Source organism: Mustelus asterias, unplaced genomic scaffold, assembly GCF_964213995.1.
Source record: "Mustelus asterias unplaced genomic scaffold, sMusAst1.hap1.1 HAP1_SCAFFOLD_4371, whole genome shotgun sequence".
Taxonomy (NCBI): Eukaryota; Metazoa; Chordata; class Chondrichthyes; order Carcharhiniformes; family Triakidae; genus Mustelus; species Mustelus asterias.
The window spans coordinates 1-19168 of record NW_027594316.1 but is presented as its reverse complement, the minus strand read 5'-3'; the positions used below and the strand labels follow the sequence as shown (position 1 = coordinate 19168).

At 47.1% G+C, this 19168-nt stretch overlaps 1 protein-coding gene across 1 annotated transcript; it reads right to left on the bottom strand.

Moving 5' to 3' along the window:
• Positions 1 to 5899: 5899 nt before the first annotated feature.
• Positions 5900 to 17132, bottom strand: vps18 (VPS18 core subunit of CORVET and HOPS complexes). The gene is made up of 4 exons (XM_078208756.1): positions 16824 to 17132; positions 13781 to 13872; positions 10958 to 12828; positions 5900 to 6798 (listed from the first exon to the last, which is right to left on the bottom strand). The coding sequence occupies exons 1-4, from the start codon at positions 16850 to 16852 to the stop codon at positions 6079 to 6081; spliced, it is 2712 nt and encodes a 903-aa protein (XP_078064882.1). The 5' UTR covers positions 16853 to 17132; the 3' UTR covers positions 5900 to 6078.
• Between the last annotated feature and the right edge of the window lie 2036 nt (positions 17133 to 19168).

The window sequence follows — 19168 nt, the reverse complement described above, 5'->3', positions numbered from 1 at the left end:
CCACAAAATAGTGGAGCGATGCATAGAGCTCCTCCAGATGCGGTTCAGGTGCCTGGACCGCTCTGACGGGGCCCTCCAATGTAGCCCACTGATATAGTCATGCATTGTGATGGTGTGCTGCACCCTACACAACCTGGCACAACAGTGAGGAGACGTTTTGGAGGAGGACAGGGAGGCCGACCAGCCGGGTGTCACTGGAGAGGAGGCAGCCCAACAGGGGAAGGAAGAGGAGGACGATGACAACGAAGAGCAACACCACCCAGGGAGGCCCTGATCAACAGCGATCCACTAGGAGCCTGCGTTGCCACAAGTCCCCCCCCCCCCCCCCCCCCCCCAACACCAGCGTGGTGGGTCTGGATACGCTGTGTTAGCGAGTTTCTTTGGCAGGCAGGAGGGTGATAACGACTCGCAAAGCACCACTGTGATGGTGCCCTGGTGCAAAGTAATCCGACTCCTACCTGTGCTCCGCATGCACACTGGCACCTGGGCCCACGTCTGGGTAGTGGGTAAGGGATCACCAAACCCCCAGACAAGGCCCTGGGGTGGGGGAGGGGTGGGAATCTCTTGTGGGTTCTGGTGATGCCAAGGCAGATGTTGTAAGTTGCTGCCAAGGCATTGCCACCCACTGTAGCCAGTGATTTTTTTGGGCGCCTTCATATTCCCAGGGCTTCCCCCCCCGGAGATCAACATGCACGTTCCCTCTGGGGTAAGGATTTTCCTGTTGGAGACAAATTAGTCACAAGTGTGTGGTGAAATGACATTTATTGGTGCCAATAAAAGTGTCTTAACGATAAGTAATAACATGTGAACATGAGACTTTAAAGTGTATAACTATTCTATCTACCTCATGCTGCCCTTCACCCTTAGTGCTGCTACAACTTCCTAACTTTACGTGGCCTACCACGACGTCTCGGTGTCCACCCAGGATGTACATTGGAGGTGGAGGTGACCAGCTGTCTACTGCGCCCTGTGATGCCTTTGGCAATTATCCTCTGGAGGGCCTGGACCTTGAGGGCCCTGGCTGGCTTCCAGGTATCTGGGACATTTCCATTTCACCCTCTTCATCCCGCTGGTCCTGAGACGCCCTGGTGTCAGGAAGGGGGGACGGGGGGGGGCATGGAGTCAGGTGGTGTAGCTACAGCCTCTGTCTCCTGCGTGGAAGGCCTCAGCAAGGGCTGCACTCCTTCTTCCTCCCTCGGGGCTTCTGTGGCTCCTGGGTCACTCCATGGGACGGCAGTGCTTTCTGTAGTGAGCTCCAAAAGCTCTGGTGTCACCTGGCCCTGCCAGTCCTAGAGGACCACCTGCATTCATGGTGGCTGAGCCTTCTGCAATGGCAGTCTGAGTTGGGGGCCACCTGTCAATGGCAACAGCAAGTGCCCTCCGAGACTGGGCTATGCTCTGCAGCCCCTCAGCCATGACCCTCTGTGACTGGGCCACGTTCTCAAGGGCTACTGCCATAGCCCACCGTGTCTCAGCGCTGTCCAGCTGGGTCTCCTGCTCATGAGCCTCTCATCCATGGACCGCAGAATCTCGAGAAGCCTGTTGAGGCCTTCAGCTGTAGCCCGCTGTGACTGAGCCGCGGCCCTCTGGGACTCGGCCTGCTGTGACTCGGCCATTGCTTAGACCCTGCCACTCATGGTGAGGATTCCCTGCCCCAGGCTCTCCGCAGCAGATGCCACCCTTACAGTATTGGCCTGGGAACCACGCAAGACAGGCAATAGCTGGTCCGCCTGAAAGCTTTGGGACTCCTCCCAACAGCCTCACAGTCGGTCCACTGTTGCCGTCAGCCCCTCCTGCATTCCCTGGCTCTGTTGCTGCATCTCCAGCAGCTGAGGGAGAAGTGATCGCAGAAGTCCAGCATGCAACTTGGGGCCAACTGAGTCCTCGCCTCCAGCAGGCCCTTATGTGCCAGAGGCCTCGGATGTTCCCTCCTCCAACCAATGTACATCAGCAGATGTGCTGTGTGCACCAGTGACCCAGATGCCTCACCACTAACTTCACCCACCGATGCGAGAGTCTCTGGGAAAATTACGAGATCGAAGCTGATGCCAAATTGGTGCTGCCCTTGGAGGTCCTTTCATCGGCTTACTCCAAGGAATCTTCCGAGCTGTCAGAGGCAGGATGGGTGGTAGTAGTGGAGATTGAGATGCCAGATGACCAGGTACATTGGGTCCCTTCCTGCAACACAGGTTAAGTGCAAAGGACGGAGAAGAATCTGGGATGCAGGCAACTTACTTGACATTTCTCCATTGAATGGAGGATTGACAAGTGCTCACTTCTATTCTCCAGCCCAACCCTGCTGTCACTAATGGTCTGGATGTCCTCCTCTCCTGCAAGCTCCAGCGCCCACTCCTCAAAGAGAGTGAGGACTTGTATGTCAGGCTCACCATTCCCTGTCTTCATCCCTTCCCGATGAATATGGACATTCTTCTCCTGTGGGGACAGAAGGAGCCATGAAAAATCTGATGGCATAATTTCTGCAGAGTATCAGGGGGTGGCCCTCAGTGGGCAAGCACTGTGATACTCTGGGGCGGGGGAGGAAGCAGGTGCTTGGGGGTCAGGGGCTGGAAGCATGCATGGTGCTGGGGGTGGGGGAATGCTAGATGGGGTTGCTAGATGCTGCCTGGATGAGGTCACTGACCTTCTTCCTGCACTGCCTGCCTGTCCATTCTTTGGGTTTTTATGGAGCATTCCAGCAAGTTACATGCAGTTATAGAGTCAGAGGTTTACAGCATGGAAACAGGCCAACTTGTCTATGCCACCCTTTTTTTAAAAAACCTCTAAGCTAATCCCAATTGCCTGCATTTGGCCCATATCCCTCTATACCCATCGTACCCATGTAACTATCTAAATGCTTTTTAAAAGACAAAATCGTACCCGCCTCTACTACTACCTCTGGCAGCTTGTTCCAGACACTCACCATCCTGAGAGAGAAAAAATTGCCCCCTGAACACTTTTGCATCTCTCCCCTCTCACCTTAAATATATGCCCTCTAGTTTTAGACTCCCCTACCTTTGGGAAAAGATATTGACTATCTAGCTGATCTGTGCCCCTCATTATTTTATAGACCTCTATAAGATCACCCCTCAGCTTCCTACGCTCCAGAGAAAAAAGTCCCAGTCTATTGAGCCTCTCCTTATAACTCAATCCATCAAGTCCGGGTAGCATCCTAGTAAATCTTTTCTGCACTCTTCCTAGTTTAATAATATCCTTTCTATAATAGGGTGACCAGAATTGCACACAGTATTCCAAGTGTGACCTTACCAATGTCTTGTACAACTTCAACAAGACGTCCCAACTCCTGTATTCAATGTTCTGACCGATGAAACCAAGCATGCCGAATGCCTTCTTCACCACTCTGTCCACCTGTGACTCCGTTTTCAAAGGAGCTGTGAACATGTACCCCTAGATCTCTTTGTTCTGTAACTCTCCCCAATACCCTACTATTAACTAAGTCCTGCCCTGGTTCAATCTACCAAAATGCATCACCTCGCATTTGTCTAAATTAAACTCCATCTGCCATTCTACAGCCCACTGGCCCAATTGATCAAGATCCCATTGCAATTGGAGATAACTTTCTTCACTGTCCACTATGCCACCAATCTTAGTGTCATCTACAAACTTACTAATCATGCCTCCTATATTCTCATCCAAATCATTAATATAAATGACAAATAAGAGGACCCAGCACTGATCCCTGAGGCACACCGCTGGTCACAGGCCTCCAGTTTGAAAAACAACTCTCTACAACCACCCTCTGTTTGCTTGTTACCATGGAGGGGAAGGCAAGTGAGCATTTGCAGGTTTTAAATTTAAGTTTATTAGTGTCACAAGTAGGCTTACATTCACACTGCAATGAGGTTACTGTGAAAATCCCCTAGTCGCCTGTTCGGGTACACTGGGGGAGAATTTAGCATGGCCAATGCACCTAACCGGCACATCTTTCAGACTGTGGGAGGAAACCGGAGCACCCGGAGGAAACCCACGCAGATACAGGGAGAATGTGCAGACTCCGCATAGTGACCCAAGCTGGGAATCGAACCTGGGTCCCTAGCGCTGAGGCAGCAGTGCTAAACACTGCACCATCCTGCTGCCCCATGTGCTGATTGGGGGAGGGGGGGGAAGAGTTTGTGGCTCTACGATGATTGGGGGTAGGGGAGAGAGATGGTCAAATAGCCATTAGGACCAGGGGGTGATGGGGGCCATGTGCAAGTGGGCCCGGGGTGGGGGTCCAATGTCCATAAGGACCAGGGGAGGCTACATCTGGCCCAGGAGGGATCTGCTTTATCTGATTTTGTAGCTGCGCATGCACGGTTTTAGGCTACGATTGGAGCTGCAGGTTTTTGGGTGCATTAAGCCCCACCCACTGCCTTCTGTAGAGAGAAATGGACTTGCCCAAAAATTTTGCAGACAGAGTGCATAAGATTGGGCCTGGAAACATACCCAAAAAACAGATTTGGAACTCTCCCAGTTTCACACCCGCTTGACACTTAGAAAAAGATCTTGTAAAATTCCATCCAGAGCCATAGAATACTAGTCAAGTCCCGCCTTGTTTTTAATAAGTTGTAGATTTACAGCTTATTAAAATTTCCTGAGTTACTTCACCAAACTGTCTCCTGTGGCCTATATTGTTAAAGTCTCAAATGAACACGTTTAAAATTTAAGTTCAAATAGTATCTAGAACCTACATGTGTGATGTTTGATTTATTACCAGTATCTCCCAACACCCCTTATCCACCTATTCCCCATGCTTATGGATGGTGGAGGGGTAGACGTTTCAACAGATTGAGGACACTCAGTTTGGGAGACAATTGGGGTCTATAGACATTGAAATCACAAAGCAACAAGCCCAGCGCGTATAGCCAAATGAAACATTCAAAAGGAGACTTAGTTTCCCCAAAGAACACCCCAGAGAGGGAAAAGTGGTGGGTAAGACTCTGCAAAAATCAGAGAGAAAACATAGCCAAACACCATCGAAAAAGGTCAGAAAAGCAAACGTGCTGGAAGGCATGGGCTGGGGTAAATGGGGCCCTGTTGAATCTGTTTGTACAAATTCTGTGTAGAACATGCTTGCTACTGGGATTACTATGAATGGACAGATATATGTAGGGGAAACTATGTAAGAGTCCACATAATTAGCCTGAGAAACAAAACTGGTCATTTCTTTAAACAAGAGAAGGAAAATGATGAGTCTGTTAGGAACTCTATGATTCTAACTTAGGTGATGTCCTGGAGGCTGTCTGCACAAGAGCTGCTGTAAGCAGAGGTTTGGGGATCTGCAGTTTAAGAATGCTCCAGTAACTACAATACTGCTGGATCTGCAGTACTGAAATAATCTTTCCCATTGAGTACAACTGAGCCAGGTGAACATTTGACAAACACACTGGCAAATCATAGTCAAAAAACATATACTTTGCTGAGCTGCAAGTTTTGCATAAAGTAAATCAAAACTATGTTTGACTATATAACTAATGTTCACACAAATATTTGTGTTACAAGTCCATGGAATTTTTAAGAATACGGTAGGAAAGAGGGAAAAGAATTTGAGTGCCTGAATTAGAGCACGGCGACGCTATTTCAAGCAGATAACGCCAAGGCACCAGTTGGGTGCAGGAATTAATCTCTTGGTTAAACTCCTAACTCAAGGATAGCGGGTTTCCTTCACTACGGAACATCATTTAGGTTTTTAGTTGTAATTTGATGTCATGGTCACTTTTACTGATACCAACTTTTCATTTCCCAACGTGGATTCAAGTTTGCAAACTTCCATGGTGGGAATCTGAACTCACATTCTATGGGTTATTAGTCCAGTAACACTAACCACTATGCCTGTGCGCTTTAGAATTATACATTGCAACTCCAGATAGTGCAGAGAATAGACAACATACAACTTAGACTGTACAATATGTTAACAATTTATTTGCTACCACTGGTAGCTACACAAGCTACTTCAATATTCAGCAATGTAGAAGCATCAGTTACAAGTGCAATGTGTAACACTCCGTAGTCCTGGAACCTGAGGCACTGATTCAGCACATACGGGGCCGAGAGGTGGGAAGAGCACCACAGGAACAAATCTTACAACCAGCTGTTGTTCTCCTCCTCACATTTCTGTGGCTCAATGAAGGGTTTGTCTATCGATTTAATTGTGAGTTCTCCGCAGTAGATGCACTCGGCTGCCACAATATCATCAATGTCGGCTTTGATCTGATCGCGGGACTGCTGTCCCCTGTCGTTGCCCTCTCCTTCCTTTGGGCGCTGTCGGGATTTAGCCTGGTTGCTGGTCGCCAGCTTTCTCTGCAGCTCCTCCAGCCTGGTCTGCTTATAGGGGGAAAGGTGGGGGATCACCTCCTGCAGTAAGCAGTCCGAGTGGAACATGTGGCCACACAAGAACAGGTAGAAGGGACGGTTCAATAATGGGAAGTCACATGAAGCACACTTCTCCTGTGACTCCACCACACCATACTTGTTTCTCATCTCTTGGATGTCTTCCCGGATTCGCTTAGCACTCTCAGTTGCTTCTTCCATCTCCTGCTTGAGCTCATCGATGTGCTTGTTGTACTCCTGGAGGGAGCTACAGATGGCCTCTTTGAAATGGTCAATGGTCACAAAATCAGGGAAGAAGGGTAGAATGTCTTCAATCTTCAGCAGGTTGCAGCTGGAGAGGCAGACCATTGCCTTCTTCACATCCTTCTCCTCCTGCACCACATGGCGGGCAATCTTCAGCCACAGCTTCTTACGAAGCTCCTCATCTTCCTCTGGCATGTCCGCACATGACTTAGCAAGATCTACATCCATCTTTAAAAAAAACATTCAACAATAAGCCTGACTGAAGGAAAACAGCATGGAGTATTAATGCACAAACTAGCCAACTGTTATTCGACACTTTTAAACTGCATCCAGGGTACAATTGACCTAACCATGGAATTACACGTGACAAAAGTGACATAGCAACCTGCTTCATACAAGAACATTTCTACATTAGAAAGGTCAGTACAGGCGGAGGCCATTCAGTACCTCGAGCCTGTTCAGCCATTGGTTAAATGGCGGCCAATCTAAACCCTTACTACCCGCCTTCGATCCATAACCTCCAATATGCTTGCCTAACAAAAATAACAGTTGGACATTTTCAAATGATCCACAGTCTCAATAGTATTTTGGGGTAACAAGTTCCAGATTTTCATAATTCTTTGTAAAGAGAAGCTTCATGACAACACCCCAGAATGACCTAGCTCACATTTTAAAAGTTATGCCCACTTGTTCTGACTTTTCCTACCAGAGGAAATAGTTTCTCTTTATCTACCCTATCAAATTTTTTGACCATCTCAAATACCTTAAATGGATCTCACAATCTTCTAAATTCAAATATATAATCTATTCAGCTGGTCCTCATTTCATTTAACTCCTCGAGTATCATTTCGGTGAATTACAATGCACCCTCTCAAAGGTTTATATCTCTTTCATGAGGTATAGAACCATCACTTATATGGTTTAGTCCAGGGCACACAGTTCAAAGGTCAATTGCACGTGACTACTTTTTAGTTTCTTCTGAATCTTAGTGACCAAACCAAAAGATGCGCAAACATTACACAGTGAGACATACATTGCCACGGGCTACCTAGTCTTGTTAGTTTAATGGGGCAAAGTAATAAATTATATATGAAATTTTCTCCTGATATTAAATTGACAGAAGACAATTTCAATAAGTTGTTTCAGACCTGGCCTAGCTAATTGGGTGGAAGAAATTGGCACGGTAGCACAGTGGTTAGCACTGCTGCTTCACAGCTCCAGGGACCTGGGTTCGATTCCCGGCTTGGGTCACTGTCTGTGTGGAGTTTGCACATTCTCCTCGTGTCTGCGTGGGTTTCCTCCGGGTGCTCCGGTTTCCTCCCACAGTCCAAAGATGTGCGGGTTAGGTTGATTGGCCAGGTTAAAAATTGCCCCTTAGAGTCCCAAGATGCGTAGGTTAGAGGGATTAGCGGGTAAATATGTGGGGGGGGGGTGGGATTGTGGTCGGTGCAGACTCGATGGGCCGAATGGCCTCCTTCTGCACTGTAGGGTTTCTATGATTTCTATGATGTTTCTATGAAATATTTGGGGTTCTTTTGAAGTATAAAATAAACGTTTTAAAAAGAACAAAACATTCCTGACTCTGTTCATCTTGCTGTCCTGTTGATACAAATGTTTCCAATTCATGTCAGTGAGACAGGACTCTGTAACATAGGTTCTGCCCAATCAAGCAACTGACTCAAAGCTTCTGAAGAGATTAAGAATTTGGACAGATTAAAGTAAAGATGCACTTTACTATGTGAATATCTTTTAGCTTCTTTGCAATTTATATCCTGCAAATACATTTAATGACTGATTTCAGACTGTACAATATAGTGAGCAGTATGAAGTTTTTAACCTATTAGAGCAACCCATACAGTCACTGGCATAAATTATTTTGGGATTCAAAAAGTACAAGTTTCAGAACAGAGTATGTAGATTTGCCGGTGCAGTGTAAACAGAATTGGAATGCGATTAAACTGTAATATGTCCTTAGTGTCATATTGTCAAAATGTCCCTAATCCTAACAGATAAATGCAGCAGATTGGGTTTGGCCTGGCGAGCCTGGCCTGATTTAAAAAAAAATGTATATTTCTATTAATTCTAATGTAGCCTGTTCACTCAGAGTAAGCTAGCTGTTACTTTAACTGTGATAAAAACAGAAAACACTGGATAAACTCAGCAGGTCTGGCAGTATCTACGGAGAGAAACAGAGTTAACATTTTGAGTCTGGATGAAGAATCATAGACTCAGAATAATAACTCTCTCTCTATAGATGCTGCCAGTCCTGCTGAATTTCTCCAGCACTCTGTTTTTATTTCAGATTTCCAGCACCCACAGTATTTTGCTTTTATTTTAGGTTACAACTGTGCTTTGAAATGATAAAAAGGTAAAGTTGCCATTGTCCCAGATGACCAGGCAGCTTTCCCCTTTGAGGTGGAGAGCTGACTGGTAGCGATTTAACCAGAGGCTCACAGCTCAGGCGAGGGGCAAGGTTGAATTCACGAATAACCTCAGCCGGTATGGGAATTGTACCCACGGTGTTGGCACAAATAAGCCATCCAGTCAACGTGAAACAATAATTTCTAATCCAAAGGCAATCTAATTCCAACATTTCAGGCTACTTGAGAGAGATATTTTCTGAAGGTTCAAATGTTCCTGTCCACTGACACAGTCTGGTTCGGAGCTAAGCACAGTAAGAAGTCTCACAACATCAGGTTAAAGTCCAACAGGTTTATTTGGTAGCTCAAGCCACAAGCTTTCGGAGCACTGACCCTTAACCTGGTGTTGTGAGACTTCTTACTGTGCTTACCCCAGTCCAACGCCGGCATCTCCACATCGTAGCTAAACGAACAGATGGGATCCTACTACTTCTTTCAGAGTAGGCTCTCTCACAAAGTAGTTGTGTGATTCACTGCTCAGTGCATCGAGGCTTCAGTCTCAGGCTTGAGGGGGAGCATTTTGCCACCCAGAGTGGGATGTATTTTCGCAGCAGCAAGAAATTGGCGGTGTTTTAGAAGTCTGAGCTAGTTTCGCATTGTAAGGTTAAGTTGGAGAAGGTAAGCCCATTTTTGAGTTAATTTCACCTTTTTGAGGGGGATTGCCAGTTTTTGGAAACCATTCATTGGTCTGAAACTGCCTGGAATTAAAGGAGCTTGAGAGAGATTTAACGGGCTCTCATGGAGATTTAGAAGGCTTGAAAGAGTTTAATACAGATAGTAGTGGCCTTGAGAGTAAGCAGGAAGAACATTATTTGAAGCTTGCAGAATAATAGGAGCAAGAGTAAGCTATTCCGGCCCCTCACGCCTGCTCCACTGTTTAATAAGATCATGGATTTTCTCACTGTGACCATAACTCCACTTCCCTATCCTCCCCCAAAATTCTAGACTCCCAAAAACCTGTCTAACTCAATCTCAAATATATTCAAGGGCTTTGCCTTGACTGGTCTCTGGGGAAGAGAAGGCTAACGACCCTCAGAAGAAATTCCTCCTCATCTCCATTTTAACCAAATCAGTCAGATGTACAAAATGCCCCGGATAGCTAGCCAGTGGTCTCATTACTCACAACAGCACTGCCACAAAACTTAATTTAGGCATGTTGGAACCACAACCCTATGGCATATTTAGTGTGGCAGGAAACACCATCATTTGGCACTCGGTTGACAACGGATTGACAGTTTCATGCTTATGGAGATGTTCACTCATCAATTCCACAGCAAGAAAGAAACTGCTCCATAATAAACTTGAGATAAAATAGCGTATATGTATATACAGACTCAACCTGTGGGACAATTTAATGGAGCAAAGAAAGCAAAATATAGGCAAAAGGGGAAAGGTAAGTATATCATAGGGCCCAGCAACATCTTAACGCGTCATTGTAATCCCAGTGACAACTCCACCAACAATGGGCAGTTGGACACATCAAACCGTAGCAAAGGAAAACCAGCCATGGCTCAGTTGGCAGCAAGTTGTGCGTTCAAGCCTCACTCCCAGAAACATTAACACAAAATAGAGACTGACACACCAGAGGGAGTACTGCACTGTTGGGAGGTGCCTTCTTTCAGATCAAACGTTAAACTAAAGCACTGCCTTCCTTCTCGGGTGGATGTAAAATATTCCATTAGTGCAATGGGGAGTTTTCAATGTCCTGACCAATATTTATCCTGTAGCGAACATCACTAAAAACCTAGCTGCTCATTGTCAAATTGCTGTTTGTGGGATATTGTTCTGTGCAAATTGGCTGCCATATTTCTTACATCTCAAAGTGCCCAAGTATTTTGGGGTGTCCTGAAATCTTAAAATTCAAGTTTTTCTCATTGTAAGAACAAAATGAGCTAAGAATTCTCAATCCCAATCACATTCCAATGACTGATGCAAGAAGGATGAGAGCAACATAAACCCCAGCATACCTGGAGTGCAAGATCCACTGCCTCTTCATACAGTTCCATTGTCTTATAAATGTGCACACAGGCCCGATGGTGGCCATTCTCTGCACAAAGACGCAGTGCATACTTTAGGTCATAGTGAATGTGATTTGCATCCGATCCACCTTGTTCCAGGTACCACAGCAGGGCTTTAGGCTTGTATTTGGCATATAGCGACAACAGGTAGTTGTGAATTGCCTGGTCAGTGACATCCAGCTTGTGTACACAGAATTCCAGGTAGCGAATAGCTTCGCCAATCTGTTCCGAGCTACCAATCTGGCTGTAGTTGACTAGCGCCGGGATAAGATTCTTGGGATCAAGCCGCTTCTGCATGCCAATCCAAGCATCCACCACCAGCCGCGGAATGTGCTGCATAAGGACAGGGGAGAACTTGTAGAACAGAGCAGGGTCCTGGTACTTGGACATGACGTCCAACGCTGCGCTATAGTCATCATGCTGGCAGTGATGGGCCACAACCCGCTCATAGTCTTGCATGATCACAGAGAAGAATACCATGTCCTCCACATTGCCATGGCTGGCCAAGAGGTCATAGATGGTCGAGCGGTTGTTTAGCAGGCACTCTTTAATCTTGGGGCCACTCAGAAATTTACGGAACTCCTCCCTGGTCTCGTCAAACTGGTTCCGCTTGCCCTCATCACCTTCGAGCGTGCCTAGCCAGTTCAGGTAGATCTCGGTGAGCCAGGTCACCAACAGGGTCAGCTGAGTTTTGTCCTCTAGCTTAAAATGTTTCAGCTTTTTCAGAAGAAATTCCTTCAGTGCCTCCTCTTGTTTGGCTTCAATGAATTTCAGGGCAATTTCCTCAAAGTACCTCTGAGTTAGGGCATAGTACTTAGCGCTTTCAACATACTTCTTGTTTTGAAAACAGTGATCGGCCTCTTTGGCAAGGACAGTGTCTAGACACTCAGGCCGGTCTTTGCAGTATTCCTTAGCCAGATCAAACTTTCCCATGTTCATATACATCTGCCAAACATCCCGTGATTCCTTCTGAATATGGTACCGGAAAACAGCCTTCTCTGTGTATACCCAGATCAGGCCGGCCACAGAATCCTTCACCATTCGCAGGAGGCGGCCAAACTTGTCAGGGAACACATCCTCAAAGACTAGTTGCCCATTCAGCATGCAAATGGCCTTCACTCGGTCAGAAAGCAGCAACAGGAAGTGGAACTGCGTGAGGACGATGGAGCGGGGCGGCTCGAGTTGAGGCTCGATATCAGCGGTGTACTCCCAGACCTTCACATCGCTCAGAAGGGAATCAGGCCTGCTGTAATCCAAAGTGCCGTACAGTACACCATTACCCATCATCCAGGCGAAGGAGCGGGGACTGGATCGGAGCTTGGAAGTGTAGAAGGAGATCTCGCTATAGCCCAGACTGACTGGGAACTCCTGGAAGCTAGGCAGGCTGTCAGCGTACTGACTAAAGATGGGCTGGAATAGCTGCTGTTCGCCACCCTCTGGCACCCTCCCAACAAACTGATACAACCGTTTGCGGGTGGTGGCGATGACAAAGAACCTCCCATCAATGCTGCGCTCAATCTCCAGGCAGCAAACAGGAGCCGGGGACCCGTCTTCTTCCAGGCTGTACACATACTTGAAGTACTGGTCAGGACTGGAGTTAAATAGTCGATCCTCAGACACCATGACCTCTGCCTCATACATCTGTCCTTGGCTGGTCCCCACCAGAATGGGGCCAGTGTTGCTCTCACTCCCCAGATGTTTGTTCCACCCCACACTCTCGATCAAATGTCCTTTCCAGCGGGAGAGGCTTCTCACTTTCTGAGAGTTCCTGTTGAGGTAAAGACACTCGCTGGAAGTGAGGCTGATCAAGAGATGGGACCCTACAACAGAGAGAAAATTCATCAAAATCAGTTCACATTGAATGCAGTATAAACAGTTACACCAGGACAATGAACACCATCCTGAATCTCTAAATCTAATTCACTTGAGGTAAAATCTGTTACTGGTGCAGGAGGGGAAACCAGGACACACAAAATAGGTAGAGGAAGAGCTGTCTAGTTCAGCTGGACAGGCAGTTGTGACACAAATATTTGTCTCCCGTCCCCAGGAAGAAGAATCAGCCACGGTTCTTGCTCCAGAGCACCATCCAGTGAGCTGCCGAGTTCAAGTCACATCCCTGCTTAGTTACAATCCCTCCAGTCTAAAAGCCCGAGCTCACACTGCCACTGAGGTGTGGTATCAGAGACAGACATTAAAACCTCTCCCCTGGCAAAAGTGAAGACTCAAGACAGTCAATATGTTGGAGAAAAATGCCAATGTCTCATTCCAGAGAAATGATGTAGAATACCATGCTGACTGACATCTGCTCCCTCACCAGGGAGATATCAGGTGGGTTGAGGCTTTTCAATATGGACAAGCTTGCATTATCACGATAATTCACTTTTATAATGCCTTTAACATGGTTGAAAGCCTCAGGATCCTTCATAGGAGCACTCATGAAGGAAATATTAGGACAAGTGGTCAAAGGTTGGCCAAAGAGATACATTTTGAGGAGTTGGGGTGGAAAAGCAAAGGTTTTGGGAGGGAACTGCAAAGCTTCGAACTCAGGCAGCAATGAATGGTGGAATAATTGCAGTTAGGGACATCAAAAGGCCAGAATTGAAGGAGCTCAGACATCTCTAAGAGTTGTAGAGGTGGAGATTACAAATAAAGGGAGAGGCAAAGCATAGAGAGATTTAAATACAAGGTTGACCATTTAAAAAATCAAGTACTACTGAAGCAGCAGCAAATGTACATCAGCAAGCACATCACAACAAAAGAAACTACAAGCACCTGAGGGATCCAGAAACAGCTTGTGAATCCTGGCATCATCTTTGCGCCCCACTTCAATCTGGTTTGGTTGGTCAGGTTTTCCAAGGTCAATCCTACCCAAATACAGAAGGGAGAAAAAGACCAGTTATCAGCAATAGTCCCAGTGTAAAGCATGACCCAGAGAATCCATGGCTCAATTCAGAGTTTTGCTGTCCAGCTCAGTGAGACTGCTCTATACAATCATAATGTGGAGATGCCGGCGTTGGACTCGGGTAAGCACAGTAAGAAGTCTCACAACACCAGGTTAAAGTCCAACAGGTTTATTTGGTAGCAAATACCATAAGCTTTTGGAGCACAGCTCCTTTGTCAGATGGAGTGGATATCTGTTCTCAAACAGTGCAAACAGACACAGAAATCAAATTACAGAATACTGATTAGAATGCAAATCTCTACAGCCAGCCAGGTCTTAAATGTACAGACAATGTGGGTGGAGGGAGCATTCAACACAGGTTAAAGAGATGTGTATTGTCTCCAGACAGAACAGCTAGTGAAATTCTGCAAGTCCAGGAGGCAAGCTGTGGGGGTTACTGATAATGTGACATAAATCCAACATCCCGGTTTAGGCCGTCCTCATGTGTGCGGAACTTGGCTATCAGTTTCTGCTCAGCGACTCTGCGCTGTCGTGTGTCGTGAAGGCCGTCTTGGAGAACGCTTACCTGAAGATCCAAGGCTGAATGCCCGTGACTGCTGAAGTGCTCCCCCACAGGAAGAGAACAGTCTTGCCTGGTGATTGTCGAGCGGTGTTCATTCATCCATTGTCGTAGCGTCTGCATGGTTTCCCAAATGTACCATGCCTCGGGACATCCTTTCTTGCAGCGTATCAGGTAGACAACGTTGGCCGAGTTGCAAGAGTAGGTACCGTGTACCTGGTAGATGGTGTTCTCACGTGAGATGATGGCATCCGTGTCGATGATCCGGCACGTCTTGCAGAGGTTGCTGTGGCAGGGTTGTGTGGTGTCATGGTCACTGTTCTCCTGAAGGCTGGGTAGTTTGCTGCGGACAATGGTCTGTTTGAGGTTGCGTGGTTGTTTGAAGGCAAGAAGTGGGGGTGTGGGGATGGCCTTGGCGAGATGTTCGTCTTCATCAATGACATGTTGAAGGCTCCGGAGGAGATGCCGTAGCTTCTCCGCTCCGGGGAAGTACTGGACGACAAAGGGTACTCTGTCCACCGTGTCCCGTGTTTGTCTTCTGAGGAGGTCGGTGCGGTTTTTCGCTGTGACGCGTCGGAACTGTTGATCGATGACGGGCATTCAGCCTTGGATCTTCAGGTAAGTGTTCTCCAAGGCGGCCTTCACGACACACGACAGCGCAGAGTCGCTGAACAGAAACTGATAGCCAAGTTCCGCACACATGAGGACGGCCTAAACCGGGATGTTGGATTTATGTCACATTATCAGTAACCCCCACAGCTTGCCTCCTGGACTTGCAGAATTTCACTAGCTGTTCTGTCTGGAGACAATACACATCTCTTTAACCTGTGTTGAATGCTCCCTCCACCCACATTGTCTGTACATTTAAGACCTGGCTGGCTGTAGAGATTTGCATTCTAATCAGTATTCTGTAATTTGATTTCTGTGTCCGTTTGCACTGTTTGAGAACAGATATCCACTCCATCTGACGAAGGAGCTGTGCTCCGAAAGCTTATGGTATTTGCTACCAAATAAACCTGTTGGACCTTAACCTGGTGTTGTGAGACTTCTTACTATACAATCATAGCCAGTGAATTACATGCAATGGTTTCTTTCTCCACTCCCACATTTCCTCTAGTGTTAAGAGGAGTCAGACGGACCTGAAATGTTAACTGTTTCTCTCTCCACAGATGCTGCCAGAGCTGCTGAGATTTTCCAGCATTGTGTTCTTAAATTTATTTCCTCTAACCGTGGCCCCCTCCTATTTTATCATGGGATGTGGACATCGTTGGCAGGGCCAGCATATATCACTGATCCCTACTTTCACTCAAGGTGGTGGTGAGTCACCTTCTTGAAACTAAATGACTTTCTAGGTCATTTAAGAGTTAACCACATTGCTGCATGTCTGGAGTCATGAGAGAGCTAGACCAGCAAGGACAGCAGATTCCCTCAATTAAAGATATTGGTGCATCAGATGGGTTTTTACTCCAATCGGTTGTTTGGTGGTCACTATTACTGATGGAATTTTATGATGTAGGCTTCTTGATCTTTTAGCTAAGATCAAGTGTCAGATCAAGCCGAAGATGGGGTACGATGCCTTATCTTGTCAGTTTGGATCTTGTTTGTCTCTCTTATGGGGAACAGGAATTGGATTCAATTAAAATTTGATTCTTGGAGCAAGCAAGGATTGGATGTGGGTTTGTCAGGTCCACTCTGAGCATTGACTTTGTAGCCTTAAGAATGGAGTAAAACTTTGTTTTGAAAAAAAGAGGGCAGCGCAGTGGCTAGCACTGCTGCCTCTCAGCACCAGAGGCCCAGGTTCAATTCCGGCCTTGGGTGACTGTGTGGCGTTTACACATTCTCCCCGTGTCTGCATGGGTTTCCTCCGGATGCTCCAGTTTCTTCCCACAGTCCAAAGATGTGTAGGTTAGGTGGGTAAGATGCTCTGTTGGAGAGTCGGTGCAGACTCAGCGGGCTGAATGGTCTCCTTCTGCACGGATTCTATGATTATCCCAAATTTATATTTCAATAACCAAATCTTAAATTTCCCAGCTGGTGGGATTTGACTCATTGCCTGATCATTAGTCCAAATCTTTCATTAGTAGTCCAGTAACATAACCACAAGGCTACCATTCTTCTGTAAAAATTAAATAATGGGAAAATTGAAGCCTTGTCTTCAGTCCCCACCACAATGTCTATTCCCCAACCATCACCTGTCTGCAGCTGAACCCTCATATCTGATGCCAAGATCAGGTAAAGCCAATTGGGGTAAGGACAACAAACTCTTTAATACAAAGACACATGGTAAACAGGAACGTAGCCACAGGAGCTGGTGGGTGGGATGTGTCTGTGTGTGTGTGTTGAAGGGCCCTTACCTAAGCAGAGTATCCTTGCCCAAGCTCATACACAGCTGGTTGTTGCATACCACAAGGTGGCTAATGGCGCTGGGAGGGCTGAAATCAATTCTCTGTTTCGAAAAGATCGGCCTCTCCTCTTCCAGACGAGCACTAATGTAACCTACGACAACCAGATATTAAAATTAGGCCCTACAACCGAACACATGGGATCATGATATGAGGTACACTATAGGCCAACTGAGACTCCGTTACCTACTAGCTGTCACTGCCTATGTCTATCAGTCCAAGACAGAGGAAAATGCTACCTTCTCTCTCCCCTCTACACCCAGCCTGACGACTATCTGGTCCTGGTTGGAAACATTGTGTCACCAGTGCATGCAGACACCCACTCACACTGCCCCTTAATCTCTCCAAATCTCAGCCAGGCCTTCATTTCTCTCCTGCTCCCTCCATCTCCCTGCAACACTACCAACCTCTACTCCATCTCCTTATATTCCCCCTGAATCTCTTGCCCAAAACCTTAGATCTGTGTAACATTATCACCTTTGCATTAGCAGCAAATGGGAACAGCTTTTCTTTCTCTTATCTAAAGCCTTCATAATTTTTGTACATTAATCAGATGTCCCCTTAACCTGCTTCGCTCCAAGGAGAATAACCCCAGCTATTCCAACCTAACCTTGTAGCTAAAATCCCTCATCCCTGGAACCATTGTGGCAAATCCCCTTTTCACCCTCAACGACCCTGACATCTTTCTTAAAGTGTGGTGACCAGTTCAGCATAACTCCTGGCCTTTGCACTAAATATTTCTATTTATGAAGCCCAAAATCCCATATTCTTTGTTAACCACATTTCCAATAGTCATATCATCGTCAAAGATAGCTGCACATGAATTCCCAGATCTCTCCGTCCCTGCACACCCTTAGTTCTTTATTCTGCGTCTAACTATTCCCTATGCCACCACCTTACATTTGTATTAAATTCCATCTGTCGCTTGTCTGCTCATTCTGCTAACTTATGCCCTGTTGCAGTCGATTGGTATCATCCTCAGTGTCAGTCACATCTCCAAATCTGGTATCATCAGCAACTTTTGAAATTTTACTCTGCATGCTATTTGCATATATCAAAATAAAGGAGTGATTCTAACTACACCGCTTGGGGAACACTGCGGTCCACCACCTTCTAGTCTGAAAAACAATCATTTTCCACCACCCACTCTTTTCTGTTCTTTGGCCAAGATTTTTGATCCAAGCTGGCGCTGATCAGTTTTGTGAACCAGACCTATAAAATTTCATCAAAGGTTTTTTCACAAACCATATAGACAATATCCACTACAATCCCCTCATCAAACTTCTGTTACTTGATCAAAAAAATTCAATTTTGATCTCTGAAACACAATCTCTTATTCTGACTATTTTTAATTAATTTAAACCTCTCCAAGCACTGTTTTTCTTCACCTGATTATTGTTTCTAAAACCTCACCCATCACTGAAGTTAAACTGACCAGTTTGTAATTACAAACTTTCTAATTCTCCCCTAAATCTAATGTACTTGGAAAGATTAGGGCGAGCACTTCGAAATTCTCCACCTGCATAAATGCCCTTCCCCCCCCCATACACTGGCTCATCCACTCCCCCTCCTGGCTCAGACCAGTACTCTGCATCCCAACACAATATCCTGCCCCTCTTCACTGGACACCTCTTGTCCGCCCACCCCTTTACAGCTTGAATTGTATTTATCCCTCCCCCTAACCACACCCTCAATTCCTCTTCCTCCCCTCTACGCCCCCCCCTCCCCTCTACTCCCCACTTTGACCCCACACCCCCATCTCCCCTCCTCCCCCTCTCTACGCCACCTACTCCCTCCTCCTCCCCTCCATGACCACCCTCCTCCTCTCCAAACCCACCCTCCTCCTCCTCCCGCACTCCATGCCCCCTCCCCTTGCCCTCCTCTCCCCTCCATGAACACCCCTCCCTGTCCCCTCTACCCCCCTCCACATGCCGTCTCCCACCACCCTCCTCATCCTCTCTACGCCCCCCACTCCCTCACTACGCCCGCCCATCCCCTCCTCCTCTCTATACCCCCCCACCCCCTCCCCACGCCCCCCTCCCCTCCAAGCCTCCCCCTCCCCATCTGCCCCCTCCCTCCCCGCCCCCTCTATGCCTCTCCCCCTCCCTGCCCCCCTCCCCCTCTATGTCCCTCCATCCCCCTCCCCCCTACGCCCACCACTCCCCCTCCCTTGCCCCCTCTGCCTCTACGCACCCACTCCACGTCCCCTCCCCTCATTTCTACGCCCCCCCTCATTTCTACGCCCCCTCCCCCTCATTTCTACGCCCCCCCCTCCCCCTCATTTCTACGCCCCCTTC